Consider the following 25,755-nt stretch of genomic DNA (forward strand, 5'->3'; position numbering starts at 1 on the left):
GACAAGAGCACGTTTTGATTGTGGAAAAAGTGCTACAGACAAATATGAGAAATAAACACACTCAAATTACACAGTTGCAGTTTTTTAAAAACAAGAACACTTAAATTTAAAGACAATCAGATGTTTCTATTATAAACGATTGTAATAGGCTGTTGTTGGAAGTTAAAGTACACATGAATCATATGTATTTGTGTCTGTATGTTTGTTTGGACTCGGTATATGTTTGAAAGAAACAATCTCTAGACTGCTAAGTCACGAGTTCGAATCCGGGTTCAATTCAGTAGAATGACCCTGAGTCCACCCAGCTCTGATGGGTACCTAACTCACGTTAGGTAAAAAAATAAAAAAAGGCGGCTGGGCATAGTGTTGACCACACTATCCACTCTTATGCCGAAGTCTCTGAAGTAGATGAACTCTAGTTCACCTGCCCCATGTGTCTTGGGCACGAACGGGAAAAGTTGACGAGATGACCGCTATGGCTTTTTTTACACATATCTATGTGTGTCTGTTTGTGGTTGTTTTGTTTTTTTGGACTAGATAAGATGAGTCTACCCAGAAAGATATTTTGTCGAAACTGATCACATCGTACTGATTAGTCTCGTAGAGTTCTTGGACATACAAGCCGATTTCATGAACTGAGTTCGAACCTTCAGCCGCACAGATTCAATCACAAAACACTGGAGATCATTGTAGTAGTGAAAGTAGAGTTCACCTCTATCTCTAACAATCGGATAACATGGTGATCACTATGTCCAACCATTTTTGACTCGGGAGCCAAACTCGACCCTTTCCAGGCATGCAATCTTGCGCTCTACTACCAAACTACACCACCCCTGGTTTACTTACAACTTGCTTCATCAACGTAGTGTGCCAGAAACATTACAAACACGTCTACAAACACACATCATCAAATCTTAACATACTAGAATATCCTCAAAAATATTGGAATATTCTCCAACCCAGCATTGTATTTTCTATCGGTTACTCACACTACTGACCCCGCCCTGTCACACACACTAATGACCCCACTGTTACACACACACACACGCGCGCGCACACACACACACTAGTGACCCCCGCTTATCACAACAGTAACCCACCGGCAAATAAACTTGACTCTGTCGGCCATAACTCTTGGTTAGCCATACACCAGCTATAAATCTAGCTAAACGAATCATGTCGGAATATTTGTTTCAGATTAAGCGTGCAGACTCCGCTCTGGTTAACACTAGCGCTAGGGTCAGCAACCTTCCCGGGGGTGGGGGAGCGGGTGCGTGCAGGGGACTATTTGATAAATCATTTACACTAAAACTAGTATTGACAGTGCCGAACTATAAGCTCTAATACAATACAGATATTTTTATCTTAGCAGACATTATATCAAATCTTCAGTCAAGTGTACGCTTTTAAATCATTTTCTTGTACCTAATTTGCATATAGCATAACAGATTCTGATATAGCAGAACAGACTCTGATACAGCGTAACAGATTCTGAAATAGCGTAACAGATTCTGAAACAATGTAAAGGATTCTGATCAAATATAAGAAATTTTGAAATAATGTAAGAAATTTTGATATAATGTAAAAAATTCTGATGTAATGTAAAAAATTGTTATATAATGTAAGAAATTGTGATATAATGTAAGAAATTGTTATATAATGTAAGAAATCCGATATAACGTAAGAAATTCTGATATAGTGTAATAGATTCCGACTCCTACTGAAAATATTGTAATAAATATAGCAAGCCGCATCTGTTTGCGGAATTTTCTGTCAGCTCATTTTTCCGTTTGTGTGATTTTCTCCGTGCGGATATCGTTATGTACGGAAGTTGTTTTTTTTAATAATGTGTTTAATTCATATGATTTTCCAATGCGATTTTCCTTTTTAAGTTTACGTTTCTTTTTCCTGTTTAAAAATCGAAACAATTCACTGGTTAAAAAAAGTTGCTGTAACATATGGCAAGTGATTCTCCAGTCTCGAGATAATGAAAACATTGTGACAAACCAAAGTACCATCCCCTTCTTTAGTGTTCAATACAGAAGTTTACAATCAGACATATCGGTAATCACGTGTTATCAATCAGTTGTAGTTACAGTTACAGTTGGTTTATGTGGGGACGGTGTTTTATATGTTAGGTATGGGGCTTTATTTAAGTTTAGCTTAGCGTTATGTTGGTGGAATGGCGTGGTCGGGGGGTAGAGCTTGCGGCTGCTGACTCAGATGTTTCGAGTTCGAATCCCTGATTAATTCTGTAGGAAATACGCAGTTCTGATGAGTACCTGGGTAGTTAACTCAAGCTGGTGGACAAAAAAGCGGCTGGGCACACTAATCCTTTGATATTTCGATGTCAAAGAATCAGGTCAACTCTACTTCATCTACCCAATCGAACGATAGCTTTTAAAGTGTGACTAGGGTTATGTCATATGCAATGATCAATATTACACAAACAACATGCGACTTTTTTTTTAATCTGGTATTGAACTGGGAAGTAGTGAGGTATTTATAGAACAATTTTTTTTAAAAAAAAGGGAGATGACTCGCATGACACAACTACCCAGCTGAGTATGTTCAAAGCAAGGGGAGGCAGCCCAAACCTGTTAGCTTTAAGTGAAAGCCTATGTTCTGCGCATGTCCGCGGTGAGTGTTCTATTCTCTCGCACACGGCCGAGTTGACTATGCGTGCTAAAAATAGAATACACCCTTCCCCCCCCCCCTTGTCCTTTTTTTTTCAAACGCGCCGACGCAATATTTGTATAGAGTACAGCTTTGACTTTATGTCTCTTTGTGTCACTTTGAGCGTGAAATTCACACACACACACACACACACACTCACGCAAACATACACACACACACATACAACACGCATACACATAACAATTAAAACGCGTGGGAGAGAGACTTTTATTTTTATTCTCTCCCTTGTTCAAAAAAAAAAGATTTTGGCTCAAAAAAAGGGGAATTCCCTTCTGACAGTGCGTCATCGCCTCGCTTTGATTTGTTTGGCCGGGGAGATAAAAAAAATCTGGGGAGGGTAGAAGTTTGGTATTTTTTTCTGACTGCCGGGAATCTGCTCTGACGATGGGGGTGATTAAATATTCTCGCTCGTGCCTCATCATCGCCAACAATGATTAAACGATCCTTCTCTCTATCTCTCTCTCCTAACCAGTGGCGTAGCGAGGTCGGGCGCCACCCAGTGCGGCACTTAATGGTGTCACCCCCCCCCCCTCAAACTTTCGATTTGCCCCCCCCCCCCCTCAAATGTTTCTCTATATTTTTTGCTATTTTTTACCTTGGTGTCACCCTCCTAAATGGTGTCACCCCCCGCCCCCACCCCCCACCCCTCGCTACGCCTCTGCTCTTAACCATCTCTCTCTCCTTCTCACAGATACCGTAGCATTCGTCAGCTATTCTAAAAATAGTAACGGGGTCTTTTTTATTGTTTTAAAAATAGATTCCTTCAATCAGTGAGGGAATGGTGTACAATGAGTCATTGTTTAATAGTCAAATTGTCCCAAATTAATTCCAATATTAGTGTGTTCGTGGTAATTTGAATTCATTATAGCCACCCAAAACTGTAAGCTATTTTCATCACGTGATGTTGTCAAGTCACCTTTGACTCATAGAGCATACAAACTTGACTTGCACATAAAAATGATCTGATGAATTTACACAGGCGAATTTGGGCGAATTCGGAAATTATATCTTATGTTAGATATGTATGCATTTATAGACGTAAATAGAAAGGTTATGTAAAAAAAAAGTCAAAAGTCAAGTCATATTTTATATAAAATTAGAAGTCAAATGTGAACAAAATTTAAAGTCAAGTATTTATAAAAATAAAAGTCAACTGTATACAAAACTTATAAGTCAAGTTTGAACAACATTTAAAGTCAGTGTGTACAAAATTTAACATCAAGTGTGTACAAAGAAAAACAAGTTAATAAAAAGTCTAGTGACAATTTAAGCGCAATTTTAAAACGTTATCTATCCAGGGCTATCAGGAACGAAACCTTCCATGGAAGACATGTTTGTTTGGCCAAAGAACCTTGAGGTCAAAAAATAGTCTAAAAATAGATAGTGATCAAGTTTGTTTTTTAAAAATGTGAAAAAAATGATTAGGCCTAACGAAACAAAACCTTGTAATTGTAACTCCCTATCACTCTCATATAAATTATAAATAAATTAATAGGGTACAAAAATAACGTTTGAATTAATAAGTAAAAAATAAACTGATAGCAAGATCTAAAAGACAGCGAAAACAAGATTATTTTGAGACATCCCTTTACCCATAGATCTATATCTATATATTGCTATATAGTACTGTAGTGTATTATGTATAATGTAATTTTTTTTAAAAATTTGTGACCAAACGAAAGGATATTTTTGAAAACTTTCTTCGGCAATATTGTTCTAAATTATGGCAGGAATCGATTGGTAAATACTTCAAGTCGCTAAGTGGTCTGGTTGCCGGGATATGGGCCAAAAACTGCATTTTTTTAAGGTTTATTGGCTTTTCCGGGAAATCCAGGAAGGAATTCCGGGAATTTTTTTGGCCCACAATCATCCTTGGAACTTGCTTAACATATTTGCTTTGGAACTAGTCCTCGATATTGCTTCGTTGAGGAGATACGACTTAAAGCTGCGGACACACATCCATCCATCCAGAAATAACGAATTAATAATCGCAATTGTCAGTATGGAAATTACGCTAAAAAATAAGTGTACAAAAATAGAAAGTCAAGTATTTACAAAAGTAAAAATCTAGTGTAAACAAATTTTAAAGTCAAGTGTGTACAAAAAAATTCATAAAAAACGTTTTAATAACAAGCTTTTATGTAATGATGCACTAAAAAGTAGAAAATAAATTATAGACTACTATTTAAATAACTATAAAGAAAAGCGTGGGTCACTTTAGAATCTATTGGATACCTTTACTAATGTTAAGGAAGACACCCACGCTTTTCTTTATAGTTATTTAAATAGTAGTCTATAATTTATTTTCTACTTTTTAGTGCATCATTACATAAAAGCTTGTTATTAAAACGTTTTTTATGAATTTTTTTTTCAGTACTTTACATGTTTTATTTACAATAGAGTTACATGACTAAAAACCATTGCGCGCCTACTGAACATCACGTTCAGTAGGCGCGCAATGGTTTTTGAACGCAGCCATTACGTGATGGCGCAGCTATTGAAGGTGATGACGCGTGTGGTGTGGTTGGCTAGACATGCCTACTAATTCGGTCCAAATTTTTATTAATTCATTAAAAATCAATTAGGCATCCAATTAAGTCAAATTTAGTTTCAGATTGCATTGTCTTCATGTCTTGACCCACGTGCCAACTGTGAATCGTATCGGTTAAGTTGAAGTGTCCGAATTTTCACTCCTGCGTTTCCGTCTAGACTGACGACAGAGGAAGTGAGTTAAATAAAAGCTTGTAAAAAAAATTCATAAAAAAAATTCATAAAAAAACGTTTTAATAACAAGCTTTTATGTAATGATGCACTAAAAAGTAGAAAATAAATTATAGACTACTATTTAAATAACTATAAAGAAAAGCGTGGGTCACTTTAGTATCTATTGGATACCTTTACTAATGTTAAGGAAGACACCCACGCTTTTCTTTATAGTTATTTAAATAGTAGTCTATAATTTATTTTCTACTTTTTACTGCATCATTACATAAAAGCTTGTTATTAAAACGTTTTTTTATGAATTTTTTTTCAGTACTTTACATGTTTTATTTACAATAGAGTTACATGACTAAAAACCATTGCGCGCCTACTGAACATCACGTTCAGTAGGCGCGCAATGGTTTTTGAACGCAGCCATTACGTGATGGCGCAGCTATTGAAGGTGATGACGCGTGTGGTGTGCTTGGCTAGACATGCCTACTATTTCGGTCCAAATTTTAATTAATTCATAAAAAATTAATTAGGCATCCAATTAAGTCAAATTTAGATTCAGATTGCATTGTCTTCATGTCTTGACCCACGTGCCAACTGTGAATCGTATCGGTCAAGTAGAACTGTCCGAATTTTCACTCCTGCGTTTCCGTCTAGACTGACGACTGACGACTGACGAGGAAGTGAGTTAAATAAAAGCTTGTAAAAACGTTTTAATAACAAGCTTTTATGTAATGATGCACTAAAAAGTAGAAAATAAATTATAGACTACTATTTAAATAACTATAAAGAAAAGCGTGGGTCACTTTAGTATCTATTGGATACCTTTACTAATGTTAAGGAAGACACCCACGCTTTTCTTTATAGTTATTTAAATAGTAGTCTATAATTTATTTTCTACTTTTTAGTGCATCATTACATAAAAGCTTGTTATTAAAACGTTTTTTATGAATTTTTTTTTCAGTACTTTACATGTTTTATTTACAATAGAGTTACATGACTAAAAACCATTGCGCGCCTACTGAACATCACGTTCAGTAGGCGCGCAATGGTTTTTGAACGCAGCCATTACGTGATGGCGCAGCTATTGAAGGTGATGACGCGTGTGGTGTGGTTGGCTAGACATGCCTACTAATTCGGTCCAAATTTTTATTAATTCATAAAAAATTAATTAGGCATCCAATTAAGTCAAATTTAGTTTCAGATTGCATTGTCTTCATGTCTTGACCCACGTGCCAACTGTGAATCGTATCGGTCAAGTAGAACTGTCCGAATTTTCACTCCTGCGTTTCCGTCTAGACAGACAGACAGACAGAGGAAGTGAGTTAAATAAAAGCTTGTAAAAACAAATTCAATTATTCACAAAAATAATAGTAAACTATATACGGAACTTAAAGTCAAGTGTTTACAAAATTAGAAGTCAAATATGAACAAAATTTAAGTCAATTGTGTACGAAATAAATTTAAGGTTATTTGTGTACAAGAATAAAAGTCAAGTGTGTACAAAGATAGCAGTTTTTGTAACTGCAACAACACACCATTTCACGGAATAGACCACTTAGACTTAACGAAGACACCTGACTCGAAGTCTTAGACACAAATATTTTACACACACACATACACACAAACACAACATACAAATTGACTTAAGTCAACCCAGTAGAGTCATAGACATCAGTGCGATCAGGGGCGTTATACAAACTCTAGTCAACCCTCGACATGATTGTTGTATTTGTCATCTTTTTTTTTCACTCGTGCCCAAGATACAAGGGACAGATGCCGTAGGGCTGCATCTGTTTCATTGACCTCGACATACAAGATGATAGTGTGGTCAACACAAAGCCCATCCGCCTTTGTTTTTTTTTCTAACGCGTGTCAGGTACCCACCTGGGTGGAGTCAGGGGCGTCATACAGACTGGAGCCTGGGATTCGAACTCGAGACTTTCGGGTTAGCAGTCGTGAGCTTTACCATCGTTAGCAGCATCGTTCGGACGTAAAAGTTGGACTTGCGAATGTAGATCGATGCTAGTGAACTTCTCTCAAGAGGTCTAAGATCATTATTAACCATAAGCTTTTCATTTTTTATATCTTTTATCAAGTGTTTCTTCCAGACTTTTTTCTCCGGGGGGGGGGGGGGAGGGGGCACTTGAAATTTCCGGGGGGGGGGGGCGAAAAGTATATATTTTCTGTTTAAATTTCATTTCGCTCCGGGGGGGGGGGTGGCTGAGCCCACCGCGAAGAGATGCCTGGAAGAAACTGCTTCTATCCACTAGTCATTTCATTCCAAATATTTAAATAAATCTTTATAATAATTTCTCGTTAATATCATGTAAGAAAATACGATCCCTATTCCTACTTTCACTTTCTTAATTCCTCTTCCGGTGTTTCAACCTCAAATTTCTTGCGTACTTTCTTCCTTAGATCTTGTGCAATCCCATTGGCTGAAAGAAAACACGACCTAGCCGTCCCTTTCACAGCAGTTTTAAATCCGCTTGATACAGAAGAGCAGGCCGGTGGGCGGGAATACAATTTGAACAGTTCTAACGCATTAACTATTCTCTTCACTGCAAGGCGATGAAAACAAAAATGTTGAGTTCAAACAAAAATCAATGACGTCGGCGAGTTATATGCCAGACTTGAAAACATATACTGGAGTTTTTTTTTTTTTTTTTTTTAGAGTTGTTGCAGACGACAGATAGTTTGAGTTCATGTAATATGTCAGAGGGTTGAAGAGATTTCAAAGATGTGATGGTCAAGAAGCTAGGTGGCAAGATGGAGTTTATCTAAGACATTTTTCTCGGTGGGGGAGGTGGACAATTTAAAACTTTAATGAAGGAGGGGGGCACACAAATCGCCGGAGGATGGGATAGACAATGGCAGTGTTTATTTCAGACTTTTTTCTCCGGGGGGGGGGGGGGGGGGGCACTTGATATTGGGGGGGGGGGGCTAAATTTTCCAGGGGGAGCGGACACTGGTATTAGTATATATTTTCTATATAAATTCAATTTCGTTGGGGGTGGGTGGGCGGTAGACTTTCTTCGGGGAGGGGGATGCCTGGGAGATATATATATATATATACATATATATATATATATATATATATATATATATATATATATATATATATATATATATATATATATATATATATATATATATATTTATATATATATATATATATATATATATATATATATATATATATATATATATATATATATATATATATATATATATATATATATATATATACATTTACTTATGTTTCTATTTCTTCGTTGGAGGGAAGGGGCGTGCTCCGGGGGATGAGATACATGGAAGAGATATCTGGGAGAGATAGAGTTTATTTCTGTAATCAGCGGGAAGAAGAGGGTGGAGTGGGTAGAACAGTAGTCCGCGACATTTTTTCAGAGGTGCGGCCTTATAAGTAATGTAAAGCGGCTTTGTAGGTGGTTAAATGTGGCTTTGTCGGTGGTTAAACGTGGCTTTGTAGGTGGTTAAATGTGGCTTTGTATGTGGTTAAGTGTGTCTTTGTAGGTGGTTAAATACGGCTATAAAAGTGGTTAAATGTGGCTAAAAATTGTTAAGTGTGGCTATTAAAATTGTGAAATTTGTCTCTTATGGTGGTTAAATGCAACTATATGGGTGGTTAAATGGGGCTAAATAGTGGTCTGATGAGGCTTTTAACATGGCTAAATGCGGCTACGTGAGCGGTTAAATGTGGCTTTGTGGGTGGTTAAATAAACATATGCGACAAAAATGGTTAACTTCGGCTCTATGGCTGCCTAAATGCGGCTATTAAATTGGTTAAATTCTAGTCGTTAAAAAAAGCAGCTATGTCAAGTGTGTCTCTGTTCAATATACATCAAACTTGGGAGATTAAGAAGACGCTCGCTTAAAGTAAAAATTTGTCGTGGTATGAAGATTCTACAATTTAAAGTATCTGAACTCTTCTACAACTTTAAAGCGGCTCTAGCTAAATTAGGGTGTGAAACGTTTGTGTCCAAATAATCTATTTTTAGAAATGTGGGGTATTTCAAGAATTTGGGGTTCAAATAATCTAATTTCAGAAATCTGTGAAATTTTTTTGTTCAGATAACCTATTTTAAGAAATCTGGAGTCCAAATAATCTATTTACAAACAAACGGTGTATTTTGGGTAAAAATATTCTAATTTCAGAAATATGTGGAATTTTTAGGTTCAGATAATCTATTTTCAGAAATCTGGAGTCCAAATTATTTTTTCAAACAAATGAAGTATTTTGGGTCGAAAAAATCTAATTTCAGAAATCTGGGTAATGTTTGGTGAGAATAAAGTATATATTCAGAATTATTTGGTATTTAATGTCCAAATAATTATTTTTTTCAGAAATCGTGTGTATCTCGAATTCAATTTTCTACAACTACTACAGTAACGCTAATCCGATTCTACTATACAATTTTGCCTGATTTCCTAACACTGGAAATACCAGTAATCCAAAACTCCAATAGGGAGGTGGTTTCAAGAAACTACATCTATTAAATGGGAGAGTTAGAATTGTCATTTAAGTTGGTACCGCTCTTGCAAAATAAAAATAAAATAAAAGATCTCAAAAATAACAATCAGTCATTTAAAACTTTTCAATGTTGATAGACAACCCGGTGCGCAAACGGTTAAAAATGGTAACGTTTTTGAAAAGTCTGGTCGCTATAGGGTTAACTGATACTTATCTTGAAGATGAATTTACGGGTGTATTAATTACGCGGGGTAAATGAGGCTTATGAATATTTGAGAGGGAGGTTTTTCTGGGGCTGGTGATCGTTCAATTATTTACAGCCGGGAAGTGTGGATGGGGGTGTAGATAATACTGGGGGTCCGGGGGTGGGGGTGAAGGTGGGGAGGAGGTAGTGGTAAGGGGCTGTTAGAGCCTTTGGGGGAGGGGGGCTCATTAATGTACAACCAGGAAGTGTGGGTGGGGGTGTAAATAGTACCGGGGGTGGGGGTGAGGGTGGGGTTGATGGTGACATTGCAATGAGGAGGGGGTGGGGTCCACCAATTTACAAACAGGAAGTGTGGGTGGGGGTGTAAATAAAAACTGGGGGTTGGGGTAGGGTGATGGTGTAAATAATACCGGGGGTTGGGATGAGGGTGAGCGTGGGGCTGAAGGTGACATTGCAATGAGGAGGGGGTGGGGTCCACCAATTTACAAACAGGAAGTGTGGGTGGCGGTGTAAATAAAAACTGGGGGTCCGGGGGTGGGGGTGAGGGTGAGGGAGGAGGTAGTGTTAAGGGGCTGTTAGAGCCATTGGGGGAGGGGAGCTCATTAATGTACAACCAGGAAGTGTGGGTAGTGGTTGTAAATAACATTTATGGCCCGGGGTGGGGGAGAGGGTGGTGTAGGGACTGAATGAAACATTGGGGGAGGGATTGGAGGTCAATTAATTTACAATCCGGAAGTGTGGGTAGTGGTTGTAAATAACATTGGGGGTAGAGGTAGTGGTGGAGGGGCTGACGGAGGGAGTGTGGACAGTGAGGGAGGGTGGGGGAGAGTGCCTGGGGGGAGGGGCCTAAAATACCGGAACTATACAACAGGGGAAAGTTTTTATTTTTTAAACGATAAGGTATTTTTTATGTATATTGCTGTGAGGCAAGTGATAACAGATCCCTTCTACCAATTAAGAACGAGAAGAAGAAGCTAACTTTGGAGAGAGAAATTATGTTTTTAAAGTTCCATCAAAGAGTTGTCAAAAAAGTCAAGGGATAGCCCCCAACACAACTTTTTAAACGCCATATAGGCCGTTGACTCCGATTTCAGCCTGCATTTTATTTTTAGATTTGATTCCATAGCCTTTGTCCAACCAAGAACAAACTACAAGGCAGCAGATGTTTGATTTTGGAGTTGTCTCTCCTAGAAGAGTGTCTGTCCCTGTCTAACTAGCCTCATCTCCTCGGGGGTCCGAACTCGGGACTTTTCGGTTCGGTAACCATGAGCTTTACCGTCCCGACCTTAGTGACAGAACGATAGAGCGGTCAGTGGTCAAGTCGGGCATCACGTGGTTGGTAAACCAAAAGAGTTCGGTTGTCAGGGTTTGGACTAAAGAATTCCCTGAGTCGGCGTAAATGTGATCGATACCTTACTGGAATCTTTGAAATTTAAGAAATTTCATTAATTGGAGGAAACAATCAATTTGTTTGTTAGATGAACTCAACTCGTTATACATAGGAGACTGTGTAGGGCGGGGGGGGGGGGTTCAATTCATATTTGTCTCTCTTAAGTTTTATATACAAAATAACATGAAAAACATGCATTAAATATGTACAATAAAAAATTATTTTTGATGTTACTTGTATTTGAGTTATATGAACTAAATTTGAATGTATATAGATAGATAACATACTTTCTTTAAAATATTGTAAGAACTATTTATGTAGATGAAAATTAAATTTCTACCACAAACCTTCTTCTTAATGAAATAACATCAAGAAATTAGTAATTTAAGGCGTTGATCGTTGCTTCTTGAAGTAACCAAGTTGGTTACCTCTGATATTTATACCTTTTTGCTGTTTTTTTTTAATATTGCGAATGGTTTGTATATGTGTTATTGTAGCTATGTACGAGATACCATACAGAAGGCTTATAGGTAAAAGTAATGAATATCAAACAGTTAAATGTTCAATATTGGCTGTCCCAATGTACAGTTTTGTGGTGTAGTTGGTAGCGCATGCTATTATTCAGGGCGTGGGTGTGGTTGGGGAGGGGTGGGGTGTATGGGAGAAATATGGTTAATAGATTTTTCTGAAAGCATCGTCCAATCAGATTAAAACTAAATGGCCTGTATGTTCAAAGCAGGTGTACCTATACAAACAGACCACTTGAAATAAAAATACGCTTGTAAACGTTAGTGTTAGGTAGTGTACGTAAGTACAATTTTTAAAAAGCAGGTAAGCTCCGATAAGTCTAATTAATCTCTGTTTCTTGTTTAATAGTGATGTATAGTTTGAGAGATGAAGGATTTGAACTCTGGACTTTCGGGTTAAGCGTCTAGCGATCTTCCGCTAAGCCACGCCGTCCCATGATATAAAGCAGACTGCTATAAACTGCAAGTTAATGTCAGATGGTTTAGAGTTTAGACAATCCAACCACACCCACTCCTTCACAACCACTTACTTATTATCTTTATTATTTTATCTTAATCCGTAAAATTCCGGTTGTTCATTTAAGTCATTCCAAATGGAATTTCCATCTGGTATTGTTTATTTTTAGGAATTTCCAATTAATAAACCATCTCAGCATTACATATTTGATCCGTTTATTTTCAGAACTTTTTTAAAAAATCGGAGCTAAACATTTTTGCAACTCAACACTTTTTTTTTATTCCATCGGGAATTTTTGAAATGTCGCTGTCACACGGCTAGTTGTAAAACTGCCGGCTACAGAATATCGCACGGTTAAATCAGGGACAATAGTGCCGGTTACACAATATCGCACGGCTAAATCAGGGACAGTTGTGCCGGCTACACAATATCGCACGGTTAAATCAGGGACAGTAGTGCCGGCTACATAATGGCCGTACGGTCATATCAGGGACAGTAGGGCCGGCTACATAATGGCCGTACGGTCATATCAGGGACAGTAGTGCCGGCTACATAATGGCCGTACGGTCAAATCAGGGACAGTAGTGCCGGCTACATAATGGCCGTACGGTCATATCAGGACAGTAGTGCCGGCTACATAATGGCCGTACGGTCATATCAGGACAGTAGTGCCGGCTACATAATGGCCGTACGGTCATATCAGGACAGTAGTGCCGGCTACATAATGGCCGTACGGTCATATCAGGACAGTAGTGCCGGCTACATAATGGCCGTACGGTCATATCAGGACAGTAGTGCCGGCTACACAATGGCCGTACGGTCATATCAGGACAGTAGTGCCGGCTACACAATGGCCGTACGGTCATATCAGGACAGTAGTGCCGGCTACACAATATCGCACGGTTAAATCAGGGATGATAGATTATTTTAAATCTATTGTTTTTTAATCAACTGATTTTTAAAAAAGGAAAACAAATATTGATTGAACATGTTGTTCTATTTCCGTATCAAGCCTACTTGTGATAGTATTGCCACTGTTAACCTTAACCTGTGCCCTACACCAAACCCAAACTGTATACATAACTCTATCTCAGACATGGCTCCGAATTATCATCCTATCCTTAACCATAACAGTTAAGGGGGCAGTATCACCCAGAAATTTGAAAATTGACGAAAAAATTTGCCAAAAAAAAACTATTATACATACACACATAAATCTTTTACCATAATAGTAAATAGCAAGGAGCTATAAAACAGCACATAAAAGAAAGTTAACGTATGATGCAAACATTTTTTATAAATAATTTTACCAAAAAATGTTTACTAAGTAAGTTTTGGCTGCTGTTTTCCAACATTTAGGCCCTTCCTTCTGAAAATACTCTGGGAGATGCATAACAGGGTAGCGTATGTCCGGGACTAGGAGATATCCATTGTGACAAATTTTGAAAATTTTAGAATTTTTCAAAGTCAGACCAAAATAATTGAACTTTGAAATTTCCTAAAAATTTATCGCTCAATAGAATACTATTATCGTAGTCCCGGACGTAGCCAACAACGCAAGGAAGGGTTATACCAAATTTTAAGTACTTTACTTATGGTTTCGAAAAAATGTTTACAAAAAATTAAAAATTTGATAAAATATTAACAAAATAATTTTTTGACAATTTATTGCCATACATATACCCTACAATTTATATACTGTATTATAGCAGAAGAAACGTTACTATTGTTGTAAAAATTTGACATGTGTATGTCAAATAGTTTTTTTTTGGTGATAGTTTCTGTTTCCCTCCCTTAGTCTGGGTGATACTGCCCCCTTAATATAATATCGGTAACATCTTTTTCAAAAAGCAAGATGCTCTATAAAAAAACCTGTTTATAAACAAGTAGCGAAACAAACTAAAAGCAGAAAAATATGTCGTGTTTACTGATAAAAATATCGTTTTCTTCGATCAAAATGATTCAAAGATGACATGTATTTAAAACTAGTAGAAATTTCACTCGTTCTCTGTTCAAAATATATTTTAACAAGAAACTGTAATATTATATATTTTGAAATAGAAATTGGATAGCCTTTTTTTTTTTACAATATCCCAATCATAATAAGATATCTTTCTAAAAAGATGAAAAAAGATGAAATAATACCGAGAAAGTAATGAATCATCAATGCTACATGTCGATACATCGTAGGCGAATAGGGATGTTACATTGTGAGGGTGGGTTAGGTCAAGGGATTGAGATGCTCTTGATGGGTGATAGCTAATGGGTGACCCCTCTCTCATACACACATACAAAGAAGATGTGACATACACACACATACACATAAAGAAGTTGTATGTTTTAAGTCCCCCCCCCCTCCACCCACACACATAAATAAAATGTGAAACACATACATACACACACATACACACACATACACACAAAAGAAGATGTATGTTTCGTCAAGGGATTGAGATGCTCTTAATGGGTGCCCCCCCCCCCACCCCTCCCCTCCCCCCCCCCCCCCCCCCCCCCCCCCCCCAAAAAAAAAAAAAAGATGCGGAAAGTTTGATCCCGGGATACAGGTGTACTGACAATTTTTATCCCTACATTTTCTTATTACAATTACAATAATTGTTTTACTAATTGTCTTTAAAAGCAATACATTTTTAAGACGGACATTTTTGCCATAACTCCAAGTAATCAAATTTCAGAGAGAGTAAAACTGCTTTTATGATGATCTACTTATCAGATTCCTAAACGGTTTTTGTCATTAGAATCACAATTAAGATAAAACAGCCAGTCAACAAATCAGCAAGTCAACAAATCATTAAGTCAACAATCAGTAAACAACACAAACTTACCTCTCTTCAGCATACTGATCATATCATCAACGGACCGGTCACCCCAACCGTCTAGCCGGCCGCCGTATGGACTAGCTTTATCTTCCATATCCTCAGCCGGCTGCCGGTCTTCTTGCAGGTTCGCCTCCAGCACCTCCAACGGTACCAGCATGAACCCGTCATCCAGCATCAGCTCGAGATCTTCCGGCTGAGTTCCGGCACCGTTGCCGGCAAACCATCCTTTATTATTCTTATCATTCCTCCCTTCCTCGTTATTATCAACCATCTCGTTATACGGTGGGTCTCTTTGTTTTTCTAAACCGTTTTCTCCGGAAAAAGCATCGCTGGTACTGGAGTCTGATACCTCGTCTAAAGATCTTTTACTGACGTAATGATTCCGGTCTTTTGTGGGTGTGGATTGGCGTATATAATCCACAAGTCTTTTATGTATAGCTCTGAGGGATGGCTGTTTCAATTTCACGTTGAGTGCGTTATCCACCCCAGCATTATCAACTCGCAGAGGAGAGGACGAGTTCAATAGAGAAAAAAACGATAAAATTGTTCGTATCTGAAGAATGCCGGAAATTTCCGGCTTCCGTTGTATCAGCGTTATAATTCGAATTAGAGAATATTCGCCTGTTTCCTTCTGCAATCTTCGTTTTGACATTTGTCGAGTCTGTAGAAAACCGGAAATTTCCGGCTTCCTTGGTTTCGGAGTTATCGTTCGTGCGAGGGAATGTTCGCCTCCTTTCGTCTGCAGCCTCCGGCTGGGAGTTGTGGAAGAGTTCGTGTTTCTTCAGCGTCAGGTACCGGCTGAAGCTGGGCTGTTGAAAGGCATGGATTGGTGAGATAAGCACGGACGTCAGAGAGACTACGGCAGTCAGCAGGGTAAGGCAGGGGGTGCTACCCATCTTGAAGACACTGGATTGTTGTTGGGGCTGGTGGATGAAGAAGAGTTACATATGATGAGTAGCAGATAGAAACGGTTTTTGTTTTAACTTCTTTAATTAGATATTTTATATAGGCATACCATGCGCTACATATGATGAGTATCAGATAGAAACGGTTTTTGTTTCAAATTCTTTAATTAGATATTTTATATAGGCATACCATGCGCTACATATGATGAGTATCAGATAGAAACGGATTTTGTTTTAACTTCTTAAATTACGATATTTTATATAGGCACTAGGCATGCTGCCCAGCTTTGCTTAGGCTTTCGAAAACATCGAGAATTTGAATGCTTAATTAATTCGCCCGAGGGTCGGTCTACGACCTCAGGAGTTATGAAGAGGTTCGTCCGTGGACATTTTTTTTCGATTTATAGCTCATATAAGACGCCGGTCAGTCGAGGTCAGTTTTGACCCCATCATCGTAGACTTTTCGGCCAACCGGTCCCGTGTTCTGTCGCCCCAAGGCAAGATCCTGCCAAATTTGAAACGCCTGCGGCGCCGGGAAGTGCCTTATCGGACACCAGACAATCTAGATCTAGATCTAGAATCCTAATAGAATTTTTTTTTTTAAGTTTAGCCCGAGCAAAATAAAAAAAAACACATTAACCAAGTTGACTTGGTGTGTCTCGAACCCGCACCACCTGCGTGGTTTATAGTACACTAACATCTCCGCTATTTAGGCACCTTATAAATTACGGAGAATGAAAGACGTATTTTAAAATCTTAACTTACGCGAATATGCCTATTCTTTCAAATTAATTTTTTTATCCCAAATTAGCCAGTTCCAAACAAAGATTTTGTATAAATAAATTTAATGAGTTTAGGCCGGAAAAATTGTATTGTATACATTTCATAGTGTACGTAGATCTAAATCAAATTTGAATGAAATAGTTCATTTCTTTTTATTGTAAACACATGGCAGATGACGTCATTAGTTAATGTATAAATAGTGACGTCATAGTTTTATGCGTTCTTCTTCACATATATAAATGCTTTTCCGGTTGCATAAATAATACTGTTTCTCTACATTCGAATACGCCTTTATTTTTTATTTTTCTTCTTTAAATAAAATTGTGGTTATACATTCAAAACATCTAGCATATTATTTTCAACAAAAGTCCGTAAAAAGTTCTTCATATATCGCTGCCGATTCTGACGTGATGTCCGGCGAAAATTTTTTGCGGACAGAGAGAGAGAGAGAGAGAGAGAGAGATGTGCGAACGTGGCCCATTATAGATTTAGATACCATGCGTCGGTAATGGAGAGAGAGAGAGAGAGAGGGTATGTGTGTGCGCGAATGTGAGAGTATGTGTGTTTGCGTGTTAGAGAGAAAGAGAGGGAGTAGAGATATTGTGTGTGTGATTATAAGTAGCCTATGTGTGAGAGAGAGTAAATTCTGTTTGAGTGTGTGTGCGAGTACGCACGTAGGTGCATGTGTGTATGCATGCGTGTGTATTTGTTTGTATGCGTGTGTTGAGTGTGTGTGTGTGTGAGTGCGCGTGTGTGTGCTGTGTATTCATGAGTGCGTGCGTGCATGCGTTATTTACGTGCGTACGTACGTTCGTGTACGCGTGTGTGTGAGAAAGAGTAAATGTGTTTAAATATGCGTGCCGTGACTGTGTATGCGTGTTTGTGTGTGTGTCTGTCTCATTATGCGTGCGTGCACGCGCTTGTCAATGTGTGTACCTCAGTTTACACACCTCCCTTACGAGGCAACACACTTCACACACGCCCACAAATTCTCCCACGCCGTGTTCCTATCATAACATTCAATTAAATGTCCATTGTCTACACCATCGATTAATTAATGCACGTGACTTCCATTGCCCAGGTGAACAATTAAATAAACCAGTTTTTTTTTTAAATTCCAAATTAATTAATTAATTGTTAACTAAAACAAATAACTAAATGTGTAATAAAACAAGTTTTACGTAATTACGTCAAGAGACTGGATGTTTTATGTCAAGTGTCTGGAGTCCTAGACGAATATAGAGTTTACAGAACCTAAAGCAGTCACAAGAAGACATTACTAATCATAACACATTGTCTTTAACCAAGACATATACAAAGGACAGACTCCAGAAAGCATTGACCGATCTACTAGTATTGACTTTTCTATGTGAAGAACTGGATCGATCGATTTCAAAGGATGCTTTAAATTTTCATTTTAAAAATAACAATCAATAGGGCTTGTAAGTAGGTCATTAACTTCTCGTTCTCGTACTTGCCAGCTAGTATTTTTTCAAACCAAATGTGGATATTTTAATTAAATCGGAAAAAAAATTATATATATATATATATATATATATATATATATATATATATATATATATATATATATATATATATATATATATATATATATATATATATATATATATATAGGCCTATATATATATATTTATAAATATATATATATATATAAATATATATATATATATATATATATATATATATATATATATATATATATATATATATATATATATATATATATATGTATATATGAGTTATTTTTAATCGTAAACACTGATAATGATAGACTACAAGATGCAGGCTAGCTTGAAGAAAAATGTAGCCTGCGCTAAACTGTGGTTTTGTAAAATGAGATACCATTAGTCATTAGGAATAATTTATTCGAATCCGTAACAAGTTGTCCTAATTTATAGTTATAATATCATCACAACATTAAAGCCTAGGCTAAGCGGTACTTAATTTGATTCTGTAATTAGTAAAAAAAAAAATCTTGAAGCAAGAGCTAGACAAATAGCCGCCATGATTTTTTGTTATCCGTGAGCATTATGTTCAAAATAATTAATTTAGCTCGAAAATGTATATCTCTCCCTGGCTAACGAGATTTCAAATGTTAAGCGAGAGAGAACGAGACTTAAAAGCCCTTTTATGGAAAGGGAGATAATACATTGTTAGAGATGGTACGGATAGATCTAAATGAACATGTATTGAGGATATTACAATGCTTTTCCAATACTGGCAGCGTTTCTTTCAGACATTTTTCTCTTTGAGTGAGAGGGGGGGGGGCACTTGAAGCTAAGGTTTTGGGGGTCGTATTTAAATTCACGTGGGGGGGGGACACTGGTTAAAGTATATATTTTCTGTATAAATTATGTATATTTTCTACATTGTTCGCTCCACCCCCCCCCCCCCCTCTAAGAAATTTTTCTCAGGAAAAACTCTGAATTTTGAGTACGTACACTTATTAATTTTTTTTTAAAGTGCAGGTATTCGTGTAGATCTATCTCTCAACATGATAGCACAAGAGAGGCGGGCTATAATCCAACCGCTTCCCTTCCCTCATCAACGATACAATTTGTTGGTACGAAGACGCCATGCTCTTCAAAAAAAATTTATTTGAATCGCATCATTTTTAGAGAGAATTGCCCGATGGGGAGGGGTAAGAGGGGGGGGGGGTCATCGATTTATGACGTCACAAAAAAAATTGGAATTTTAGACCCCCGATAATCCGCCACTGTCTCAACTGATGACGTCATTATGCAATAAAATTGTATCGATAATTGACACATCGTAGCTATATCAAAATGGAAATTAAAATGGAGCTGGGGGACGGGGCTTGATTGTGTAAAAAATATTTACATGTTTTTGAGAGTTGTAGAAATCAACTGTTATTAAAATTGGGATGTAGTTTAATGAATAATTAATTGATAATTTAATCAAGTTATAATTGGTGGTTCCTAGATGTCATGTTACAATGAAGTGGGAAAAGTGTGTGTGGGGGGGGGGGTTGTGACGACATGTGTGGCGTGGGGTGAGGAGGGTGGAACTACGTAAACGTGACTTGATGTAGATTTCCAGCAAAAATGCGCAAACGGTAAACTGCGAAATGATAAACTGCGGAATGAAAAACTGCGAAATGAAAACCTGAGCTAACCAAAAAATACGCAAATACAAACTAATTTACTAATACACTTTACGTTTGTCAGATTTCGTGGGAAAAATGGTTTATTATGCTACAATGTACATGTGGTACTTTGTTGTTGACTATTATTGATCGAATTGAGAAAACAAAAAAATGCCCTTGCGCACTTTTTTGTGCGCAGTTTTCCGTTGCGCAGTTTTCCGTTGAAAATCTTTCAGGTTGCTATATTTCTCACAATTAAAACATAGATGTTGCCAAATTGTTACCAATCTAAAACGCTTAATAAAATGTACATTCATGTGGAGTATACACAATTAATGGATGGATCCCAAAAGGAGTAAAACAGACCTATTAAAACATGGTCTGGAATTATTTGTTGTCTAATTTTATAATACCTGATAGACTGTAATCCGAATAGTTTTGTTTGACTTAAAACTTAAGCCTCAAATAATCCACTATGGAAAAGAGAGTTAATACATTTTCCATTTTAATAAATAAATTAAAAAAAACGTTGTATATCAATTTTTATTTTATTTTCGCACTTATTCCCAGATAAATTAGTTTACATTTTTTTTTTTTTACGATTTCTCTTTTTTTTCCCAATATCTGATTTCAAAATTTATTCCGCTTTCTTTAGCAAAACACAGCTGTCTTTTTGTTGTAGCTTCTAAAATATAGCATCGAAAATTGTCAGAAAGAATTTTAAAAAGTAAAAGCAATTCACGTGTATTCACGTGTATTCAAATCTATTCACATATATTCACTTTCATTCATATTCATTCATATTTATTCACATGTATTCTAGTTTTTTAAACGTGATCCCCAAAACAACACGACACATAGGCCTACAACCAGTGGCGTAGCGAGGTCGGGTGTCACCCGGTGCGGCACTTAATGGTGTCACCCCCCCCCCCCCAGAGGCGTAGCGACCCTTCCCGGGGACAAACTTTCAAATTTTCGATTTGCACCCCCTCCCTCAAGTTTTCGATTTGCACCCCCTCAAGTTTTCGATTTGCACACCCCCCCCTCAAACTTTCAATTTGCACCCCCACCCCCCTCAAGTTTTTCTCTATATATTTTGCTATTTTTTGCCTTGGTGTCCCCCCCCTAAATGGTGTCACCCGGTGCGGTCCGCATCCCCCACCCACCCCCCCCCCCTCGCTACGCCTCTGCCTACAACCATGTCATCTCTCGATCACCCGGTACATGGACAACTCTATACAACAGACAGGATCCAAACACCCACACACAAACACACACATAAAGGACCCTACACCACACAAACACACCCCAATCGCCCCCCCCACACCCACACACACATAAAGGACCCCACATTACACAAAAACGCCTCAAACACCCCACACACACACGTGTGTGAAACCCACACCAAAAACACCCCCACACTTGCATACACACACATATGTAGGACATCACACCACACAAACACACCCAAACCCCACCCTACCCCACCCTACACATCTAAAACCCCACACCACACAAACACACCCGAACCCCACCCTACACACAGACAACCCCGAGCCAAATTAAAGTCCCCATCCTTTAGCGCACGGACCGGCTTAATCCCCACGCGCGCTGCTCACCCTAACAAACCTCTGCTGACGTTAGAACGGATTAGCGCGCTAATGAAATCCGTTTAACAATGGCCGATCTAAGCGTATGTACGAGATGGCCCTGCGCCGTCATCAAGCGTGACCCAGGCAGCGGGTTATTAGAAAAATTATCAGGTAATGAATCTTACGCCTACTGACTTGGGCTGATTTTTAACAGGAGGCAGGCTGACTTGTTTTTTTTACCTGATATTTAAGGTGGGTGGTATCTATGGAGTAGGACTGAGATGGGGTGTTACTGACTGATTTGTTTTGTAGAAAATTAATTAACCGTCCGATTGATGGAAAATTACTCATTAACTAATTAAATTGCTCTAGCATGGTTTCACCCACCTCTGATTAATATAGTATCTATTTATCTTTCAATATACCACTTTTTATCAATATACCACCCTTCATCAATATACTACCTTGTACCACTTCTCGCCTATATACGACATGTCATCAAAATACCACCTATTATCAATATACCACCAGTCATCTCACACTCTCACAAATATACCACTTCTCATCAATATTCCACCTTGCACCAATACACCGCCTCTCCCCAGTAGGTCTATACCACCTATCACGAAAATACCACCCGTCATCAAAATACCACCTTTCACCAAAATACCACCTATTATCAATATACCATCAGTCACCTATTTACCAACTCTCACAAATATACCACTTCTCATCGATAAACCACATTCCACTAATATACCACCTCTCGCCAGTATACCAACTCTCATTAAAATACCACCCGTTATTAAAATACCACCTGTCATTAATCTACCACCTTTCATCAATATACCACCTCTCACCAATACACCACACTATATCAATATACCACCCACCTCTCTATAACACCTATCTTTTATCAACAAACACCTGTCTATTTATTATACCTACACAGTATACCTTCAGATATCCTTATCCCACCCATCTTTCCATTTCTCCATATCCCTTCTTTTCATTATTTCATCCCTATCCCATCATTAACTCCATATATCCATGTCTTATCCATAATTCAATGTATCCACATTATCAGTTCACATATTCGTTTTTTATGCTCATACAAAAACTAATCCAAGTCAAAACATATCACCTGAAGTCCTAAATAAAAACCAAACCCTATCTCGTTTCTCCAATAATTAGTAATCACACGTGACCTCACGTGCTAATTACGAGTTAATTAGAAGAGGTAAGAGAAAAAAATCAATCACTTGGTAACTAAGGAATACGAAAGTAAGCCATTTGTTAAATAAAAATAAAAACCAGAGTTTGATGTTTTTCTCTTGGTTATAAAAGTTATCAAATCACGTGATGTCTATTTAGTTATGAATAGATAAAATAAGTTTTAGTGGCATTTTTTAAATATTTAATATCTCTGTCGCTCCAGTTAAAGATGATAGCAAAAAAAAATTGGTCGAAAATTTTTTTTTTTTGGTTACAGTTCCATCGGTATAGATATGTTAAACGTGTTCTTTTAGTACGAAAGCAATGCTTCATTCTTTAAGTATATGTGCAGGGTTTCTTTTAGACATTTTGCTCGGGTAAGGGGGGGAGGGGGTATTTTAAACTTCTGGGGAGGGAGTGGTTATTACAGGAATGGTTAAAGTATATACTTTAAATATATTTTTTTTTCTATTTTGGGGGTGGGAGCGCAGTGCCCTTCCCCCCCCCCCTCTTCTACTGGAGAGATACCAGAAAGAAACACAGTTTGTACCATTTTTTTTTCCTCTGTTGTTCTTCAATGAAATTGTTTGTTGTCGTAGTGAGGGGGTGGAGGTGGAGTTAAAATTAAAATTAATTTGTGTCTTAATTAAAGGGTGATCACCGTAACTTTTCTTCTTCTTCTTCGTTCTTAATTTTTAGTGTTGAATGGGATCGAGATTTATCTGCCAGTGGGTTTGAACTCGAGACTTTGTTCGAATTTATCAACCATGAGCTTTTTTGCCGACTCGACCACGCCTCCAACACAATTAAGCGTTACGTGTCAACTGGTTATGCGCCATTGAGGCCATTGACTCCGATTTCAGCCTGCTTTTCTTTTTGGATTTGCTTCCATAGCCTTTGTCCAACCAAGAACAAGCTACAAGGCAGCAGTTGATTGATTTTGGTGTTGTCTCTCCTAGAAGAGTAGCTGTCCCCAGCTAACGAGCCTCATCTGCCCGAGGGTTCGAACTCGAGACTTTTCGGTTTAGCAACCATGAGCTTTACCGACTCGACCACGCCGACCCCCATCACCGTAACTGATCTTAGTGACGACGACCCCAAAAACAATCAATTGTTTTGGCTTTTTTTTAAATTATTGTCTAGTTAACTAAAATATTAATAGGTAATACTACAGCCAATGTGTACACAAGCGATGTTAAAAAACGCACAACCAAGTTGTTGTTGTTTTTTTTTTTTAAATAACGGCGTGGGCGAGTAAATATTAATAAACATTTAGATCGTTTATTTAACAAAATGACGTCATCGCCATGTGTGAATTCATCATCATCGTTTCTCGTGCACAAATATATAGGTCAGATGAAGTAGAATTCATCTGTTTCAACGACCTCTGCATACAGGGGGGATAGTGTGGTCAGCATTATGCCCAACTGCCATATTTTCACTAACGTTAGTCAGGTACTCATCAGTAGGTGGATACAAGGACGTCCGAACTCAAGACCTTCGGGCTAACAATAGTAAGCTCTATCGTTCGATCACGCCGCTCTTGATTTGTTAATTAATTAACTGATTCTTCATTTCCCTATTTAGGTAAACGAAGGTTGAGGTTAAGTAGAAAGCTTAACCACTAGGTTATTTCAGCTTTTAAACTTTAAGCTCATTAAAATAAACCGGGAGTGATCTCCCCTAAACTTTCTCGAATATTCTTATATAAAACATAAGGGGATGGGAACTAGGGATATAGTTATGATTTTTAATCCATTTTAAATACTTAAACTTTTTAAAATAGAATAGAATCTCATAGAAAAAAGTATTGCGTACCAAGCAAACTCCGAATAAAGATGTTCATAATGGTGCGCAATATTATTAGTACTTTATAAATTTACATTAGTTTTTTGAGAAATCGGAAGTAGCGTAAATTAGTACTTCCCGTCAACGGAAATTACTCAAAATTTGACAGAACGAAGAGAATTAGATCTTTTACTTACATGTGAAATTTCATTTATCTATCTGAACTAGTACTCAAGTTATAGGCTTTTGAAAAATTCAAAGTAGAAAAAGTACCACTTCCGGTTATCGGAAATCGCTCAAAAGTTGATACGGATCTACGATTTTGATAAAATACTTATATATGAAATTTCATCAACCTAGCTGTAACGGTACTCAAGTTATCGTGTTTACTCACACACACACACACACACACACAGACACACAGACATACGGACAAGATTGCAAAATTATGTTTTTCCGTATCAGTGAGATGTAAAACGTCGAGATTTGTAAAAATCTCGATTTTTTTTTTGCACGATTACAAGACTTTCTCTATACTTCGTATATACGAGAAAGTAAAAATTATGCAACGATTTGAAATATATTTTCTGGTATACTAATTATTTTTTTAAGTTCGAGTTGCCTGAAAAATCAGGCCAAGTTTTTTTTTTAAAAAAAACGGTTTTAATTAACTTTTCAACCTTTTTAATTAATTTTTCCCCTTCATGCTTTATTCATCAGTTTATTTCTATAATTCAAGTAATTAAAGTCCACTACTAATTATGTCATTTAATTGCTGGAAATAGACGGAGGATTTTCGTTTAGTGTTTAGTCGATTTTTTTTACCTGTAATTCTGTTTATTTCGCATATTTAATTAGATTCGTGAAGTTCAAAATGCCTAACAACAAGATACATTTACATAAAGACATACGTGTGTTTGGGTGTATGCAGTGTTTCTTTCAGACTTTTTTTCCCGGGGAAGCGGGTCTGGTCACTTGAGACTTTCTGGGGGACGGACTAAATTTTCCGGGTTTCCGGGAAGGGG

At 37.5% G+C, this 25,755-nt stretch overlaps 1 protein-coding gene across 1 annotated transcript in view; it reads right to left on the bottom strand.

Moving 5' to 3' along the window:
* LOC131929496 (uncharacterized) overlaps window positions 1-25,755 on the bottom strand; it is an 85,992-nt gene that overhangs the window by 54,163 nt on the left and 6,074 nt on the right. Inside the window, exon 2 of the mRNA XM_059285749.1 lies at window positions 15,327-16,243. Coding sequence (XP_059141732.1) covers window positions 15,327-15,972 — 646 coding nt within the window. The 5' untranslated portion in view covers window positions 15,973-16,243. The remainder of the gene's footprint in view (window positions 1-15,326; window positions 16,244-25,755) is intronic.

Source organism: Physella acuta, unplaced genomic scaffold, assembly GCF_028476545.2.
Source record: "Physella acuta isolate Inbredline_101_S28 unplaced genomic scaffold, ASM2847654v3 ptg000095l, whole genome shotgun sequence".
NCBI classification, from domain to species: Eukaryota; Metazoa; Mollusca; class Gastropoda; family Physidae; genus Physella; species Physella acuta.